Source organism: Budorcas taxicolor, chromosome 17 (genome assembly GCF_023091745.1).
Source record: "Budorcas taxicolor isolate Tak-1 chromosome 17, Takin1.1, whole genome shotgun sequence".
Lineage (NCBI taxonomy): Eukaryota > Metazoa > Chordata > Mammalia > Artiodactyla > Bovidae > Budorcas > Budorcas taxicolor.
This window is the reverse complement of record NC_068926.1, coordinates 52,740,741-52,746,870: the sequence shown is the minus strand read 5'-3', so window position 1 is coordinate 52,746,870 and position 6,130 is coordinate 52,740,741. Positions and strand designations below refer to the sequence as shown.

Here is a 6,130-nt window from a genome sequence, read left to right as displayed (position 1 = left end):
GCTTCGGCGAGCTGGAAGGGCACAGGGAGGGAACAGCAGTCTGACCGTCTGCTAGGGAGATGGTTTCAGCCAACAGACCGACGCACCGGTTCTCACACCAAATCTAAACCAGTGCAGAAGCGTGCGTGCTGACTACACTCAGGACCCCAGCGGATACGCCTTTCCGTGGAGCCCCCACCAGTGAGCACACCACCTCCCACTCTGGCTGGGGCTGGGCCCCGGCCCAGACAGGGAGAGATCAGATGGGGCTGCAAGGAGGAGCCAACTGCACTGTCCAGCCCCCTGGGGGTAGACTACAGATCTGCCTGTAAGCTTCCTAGCAGCCACCGGGCAAAGAGAAAGCCATCAGACATTCCTGTAAACAAAAGCAAGTTGCTTTCTCAGCAGAAGCCGCCCTCTCACAGGAAAACCACCGCGTTTCCTTGACACCCTCAGCACCATGAAGGGAGTGCCGTCTGCTTCATGCAGACAGCGACAGGGAAGCCTCCGTGGGGTGGCTCCAGCGCTCACACTCCTGAGCTCCTCCCAGGGGTGCAGAGGCCGCGGCGCAGCTCAGCCTGGGGCCACGGCCCGAGGTTCCCCCTGCCACCCTCCAGCAGCGCACGATGCTGCCACGGACCCCCTCCGAACACCTGTGGGTGAGCCTCTGGAGCTCTAGTCTACCTGAAATCAGCAGAGAACGTCCTCACCAGAGCTCCCAGTGGCTGGCCTGAACCCAGAGGGCACCCTGAGTGCCCTGCTCTGAGGCGCTGGCAGGGCAGCCCGGACCCCAAAGGCACCTTCTGATGGAGGAGGGAACGTGCTATCCTCTTGACATACCTTGAGAGGCTGATTAAAACACAACGCTGCTGTGAGGGCTGGGGCTCCTGGGCCAGGCGGACACCTCAGCCACCTCCATGGCCTTCTGTGTCTTAACTTCAACCACCTTACCGGTCCACTTCGCTGTGGGAATGCTGACTGCCGAGACGCCAGAACCAGACACAGCACAAGGCTCCCGGAGCAAATGAAGGGCGGGCTGTTATTAACAATTCTCTATTTATTAAAAAGGATCTTACAGCTTTACAGCCACAGCTCAGATGTGGCCCTGGAGAGACGGCGAGGCCAGCTTGGCGGCCCCTTCCCCCCATCAACGCCGACCGAGCTCATGTGTTTGGCTGCGCCCCTGGTAGGAGGCGGGCACCCCCAACGGCGGGGCAGACGGCAGAGGTACGGGGTGGTGGCACCACTCTCGAGGTTCAGATGTGGCAGGCCCACCTGATTGGCAGGGCAGTAAGTCGACCTGTACAGTTGCTCTCTTGAAAAACAGTTAACAATACAGCAGAGTTCAAGTCCAGGAGGAGAAATGTACAGTCATTGAGGACAAAGGGTGGTGGCCTTGCCCACGGCCTGCTAGGCCAGACCCGTCTGAGCACCGCCTGGATTTTGTCCTCTGGGCTGCGGCCTGCTGGCGAGTCATGGGTCCGAGTTCCACCACTCAACACAGCTTTTTCTGTCAGCAGGTGGAGGGGGGCACCACCACCCCCAACCCCCTGCCCCAGCTGGGCCCTGGGAATCCGGTACACACGGCACATGCAGACGAGCGCCCGGGGGGCAGGGAGAACCCGGGGTGCAGCCAGGGCCTCAGAGCTCGTTGGCCCCCCTCCACACTGAGGGGCTGCTGGCGGCCGTCACACCCCTGCCCCACGCCCAGCCAGAGGCAGAGAATATTGGCTATGAATAAGTATCCTGGTGCAAGGTGGGTGGACTTTCCTGCCACCTGCAACACGACAAGGAACGAATTCAGACTGGCTGGCCCCTCCCGGCACCAGGTGAAGCTAAGGCACAGCACGGGCCTGCAGGTGCGACCGTGCGCTGCTTGCACGAAACGAAATTGCGTCACTTTATCTGCATCTCAGCCTGCTCAGAACTGTATGTGCATTTTTCCGAAAGTTTCCCTGAATGGTCTTGTGAGTGTCAAAAAAAAAATTTTCTTCCCCAATATAAAACAGGAAAAGTACACACATAGTAAAAATACCGGAGGAGTAGGTCTTCACAGAAGCCTGGGCTGGCTCGAGGAGGAGCAGCAGCAGCTGGGGACGACCTCCATGTGCCAAGCCCAGCTCCCACCCGCCTCCTCACCTGGCCGTGACTTGCCGGCCTCTGGATGTGGCTGGGGGCCAAGTGCAAACTCTGTGGGCAACTGTGAAGCGTCCAGGGTTGGGGAGGGAGGGACTGGGAGGACCACCCGCCCCACACAGGTCCAGGGAGCACCTTCTGGGCTGGTTCACCCGACCAACCCCCACCGCGGCAGCTGCAGTGGGTGGTGGGCTGGGATGCACAGAACCGTCTTGAAAATAAAGAATGATGAACCGTGCTTATTAAATAAAGCTGCAACAGGAAGACGACGCTCCAACGTGGGAACAGAGGTGTGCTGGGGGGAGGGGAGGCTTTTTTCCCCAAACTCAGGGGCTCATCAACACAGAACAAGGAACTATACTGAGAACACACACCAGCTTGACCACAGCCATGCCCGGCCAAGCCTCCGCACACAGCTGCCTCGGTGTCCAAAACCAGGGTTCTACGTGTATCACCACTGACCTATGGCTCTAAAACCAGCCGGACACCCTGCCCCGGGCACCGGAGACCCTGGCAGAGCAGCCGGTGCCCACAGTCTCCATCTGTGTGTGTGCAGCCCCGGCCAGCAGGCAGTGAGGGAGCCTCCCGGGGAGGACAAGGGCCGCTCACTGGAGGATGAAGCCTGGCTGGTGCGGGGGCAGCCGGGGCGGGGGTCTCTGGGGCAGCGCTGGCGGGTACGGTGGTGACACAAACTGCTGCGCAGAGAAGCCCTGCTGGGCGGGGAGGCCCCCTCGGGGGGGCAGGGGCGGGCACTGCACGACCGGGTACGGGAGGGCCTGTCCTGAGCCCACGGCAGCGGTGAACGGCGTGGCTAAGCGTCCTGCAGGCGCCGGGGGCGGCGGGGGCGGCATGCGCCGAGGCACCACGGAGGGGGGCCCGCTGGCCTCTGGGGCGGGGTAGGGCAGGGGGGCGGCAGGGGCCAGCTCGGGCACCCTGGGCGGCAGCGGGGCAGGCGCAGGGGCCTGCGGCAGTCTCTGCCCCTTCAGCACCATCTCCTGGAGCTTCTCGATTTTAACCCTTCGCATGTGGGCCAGTTTCCGCTTGCTCTGATAGACATCGATGAAAGAGTCCAGAGGGAGTTCTCCATCAAGAAACTTCTCAGCCATGTTCTGAAGGAGCAGGAGAAACTTGGTCATGGGCCGGGCGGGTCAGCCGTTAGGGGAGGAAGACCCCCTCACCGACTGGGGCAAGGGGAGACGGGGCAAGGGGAGACGGGGCGAGCTTCCTCCCAACACCCATCCCCTCCTCGCTGCAGACCGTGGCCCACCCAGGACAGGGGCCAAGAAGAGAGGAGGGCTGGTCCTGTCCACCTCCCGGACCACAAACTGGACCGGCAGCAGGCCCTGCGAGAGTGGCCTGCAAGCGACAGGGCCCGAGACCTCTGTTTCTTCCCTCCGCTGGCTGCGACCTGACATGCTCACCCCACGCAGGCTGGCGGGACAGGAACCTGCTCGTGCCTACGAGGGCCACCCCGCCCAGTGGGTCATCAGACCACAGGGCCCAGTTTGGCACCGCGCTGCTGCCCCAGTGTGCCACAGCGGCTCAGCTTTTGACCCCGATTCGTTTCCTTATCACTGAGCAAGGCTCGAGCCTCAGGTGCTTGGCAGGCCGTGCCCACAGGCCCCACCCAGCCAGCTGACCCGGACAGATGGTAACTCAGCTGCCGGCACCCCCAGGCCAGGTGCTGAGTCTCAGCACAGCACGCACCCCTCACTGGAAGACCCGGCCGCCCCGCTGCTCCCCTAGAGCCCTGCCTGGTGCACTCCTCAGCCCACAGGCCCGCCTGCCCCAACCTGGGGTGTCCCCCGGGGCTGCCCGAGTTACCTCAGTGTCTTCCTCAATCTTGGCCCCTTCTGCCTGCAGGAGAGCTAAGAGGGTCTCCAAGGAAGCACTGCTGGACTGTTTATCTGGAAGAAGCAGGAGGCACAATGTGGCCAGGGGGCACCAGCACCCCCTCAGAGATCGCCCCCAGCCCCTCGGAGCGACACACCCCACCCCATGCCCTCAAAGAAAGTGCACTTTAGCTGGAGAGGCAACAGGGGAGGCACACCCAGTGAGCGGACTTTCCAGGAAGCAGAAGGGAACGAGGGAACATGCAGGAGAGGAAGGAGGCCACGCGACGGGGCGGCGGGGTGGGGGTGAGGTGGGGGGGTGGGGGTGAGGTGGGGGGGGTCTGCGCCCGAGCTAGGGCAGCCGTGTCGCCACCCGCCCCACGATACAGGGGCGATCACTGTGCACCTGACCTACCCTGCAACCACCCCGTTACTTCCTTAGGATTTCTGAAGGACAATTTACATAAATGCCTAAAGTAGACACACCTTCAGTGTGTGTGTATAAACTGTCCCCCAACCCAGACTGAGATAGGACGCCTGCAGAGGCTCCAGCCCTGCTCCCAGAGGTGCTGACGTCCACTCTGCAGGAACGCTGCCTGGTTCTGAGCTTCACCCAAGTGGACTCGCGCAGGGTGCTCCGTGCTGGCCTCTCTCGCTCCACACGTCTCTGAGACCATCCGTGTGGCGGCATGAACAGGCAGCTCGTGCCTTTCAACGCCGTGTGACACGGAAAGCTGCGTATCACGACTTACCCATCAGTCCAGAGACAGGTGTTTAGATTGCTTCCAAATTTAGCTCTTACAAATAAAGCTACAAGGAGCACTCTTGCGTGTGTCTCTTGGTAGACGGGAACCTCTGCGTTTGTGGGGGAGTCGCCCACCAGCGAGGCTGAGGAATCGGAGCGTGCAGCTCTGCTGCACCAGGTGCTGACAAGCAGCATCTCCAGTTCTCACGCCTCCCAGCAACACAAAGCCCCGCGTGCCTGCCAGCACCATCGTTACCAGTCTTTTCGCCTCTGCTCAGTCTGGTCAGGCGTGTTACAGCACACGCTTTTTACAGTTAGAGAGATACAGGGATCACGGTATCGGATGGTACTGAAACGCCACTGGAGAGAGTGATTTTTTTAGCTTCTCTTTCTCTTTGGCCACGCTGCATGATACATGAGGTCTTAGTTCCCTGGTCAGGAACTGAACCTGGGGCCGTGGCAGTGGAAGGACCAAGTCCTAACCACTGGACCACCAGCGAAGTCCCTTTTTAACCTTCTATGAATCTCAAGAGTTCCCTTGAAAGCTACTTAGGCCTCAATGCTAGTCAACTGCATCACTTCATAATGGCTGCAAATTAAAGTGTGACATTAAAATAAAGTATTCCAGTGATCAATCTCTTTCAGCATTAACTATGAGGGCCCAACCTCACAGGATAAAACATTAGTTGTATTATCATCATTCAGAATATTGCCTTTTTTTCCTATGCTGTTTGGAAAAGGTGCAATCTTGTTGAAAGGCAATCAAGTCTCTCTCTAAACTGGTGACACAATCCTATATACAGATTGTTTTTGGCAGCAGTGATCACTGTCTTAATCTGAAATTGTTACCTAAATAACGTTTCTTTCCTGGATAGTGCAACAGCTTGAAAATGCGCCCTTCCATCGGCTCTTTACTCTTGAAAGATCACCCTGAAAGCGTTACCTAGCTTGGTCTTCTTTATCTGATAGGCCTCAAAGAGCACCTGGAGCTCCTGGTACTTCTGGGTCAAACGAGCCTTCTGAGAGTCCAGCTGGGGCTGGTAGAGGAGGTTTCCTTCTGCCAGGCTCCGGTTGCTGGCCAGCGTCATCTCCTTGTTGAGCTGAACGTTCTGTGTCTGAAAGGACCATACAGGGTGATGAGAAGCGGCGTGTTAACCCCCGAGCACCATCCCCAGGGGCCACGGCACCAAGAGCTCATGTTTGGCTGGGCAGCTGCCCCCACCCCAGCTCCAGCCCCAATCTTGAACACTGCTGTCTGTTCTTAAAGAGCAAGGCCATTTCCTCTCCCTCTGGCCCACAGACTGGGCTTTGTCCGGGAACATGCAAGGCTTTCGTGCCCGGAGCTTTGCTGTGACCAGAATCCCTTACTTCTGCCACTGTGCTCTTAGAAGTGACTGCTCTAAACATTCGGAGCTAGGCTTTTCCTAAACAAGTTGCT

The 6,130-nt window shown here is 59.3% G+C and overlaps 1 protein-coding gene across 1 annotated transcript in view; it reads right to left on the bottom strand.

Annotated features, from left to right (window-relative positions):
- Nucleotides 1–1,049: 1,049 nt before the first annotated feature.
- The window catches only part of VPS37B (VPS37B subunit of ESCRT-I), a 30,988-nt gene continuing 25,907 nt past the window's right edge, over nt 1,050–6,130 (bottom strand). The window contains exons 2-4 of the mRNA XM_052654755.1: nt 5,636–5,807; nt 3,940–4,022; nt 1,050–3,224 (exon numbers count right to left, since the gene is read on the bottom strand). Of these exons, the coding sequence (XP_052510715.1) occupies nt 2,721–3,224; nt 3,940–4,022; nt 5,636–5,807 (759 nt within the window). The 3' untranslated portion in view covers nt 1,050–2,720. The remainder of the gene's footprint in view (nt 3,225–3,939; nt 4,023–5,635; nt 5,808–6,130) is intronic.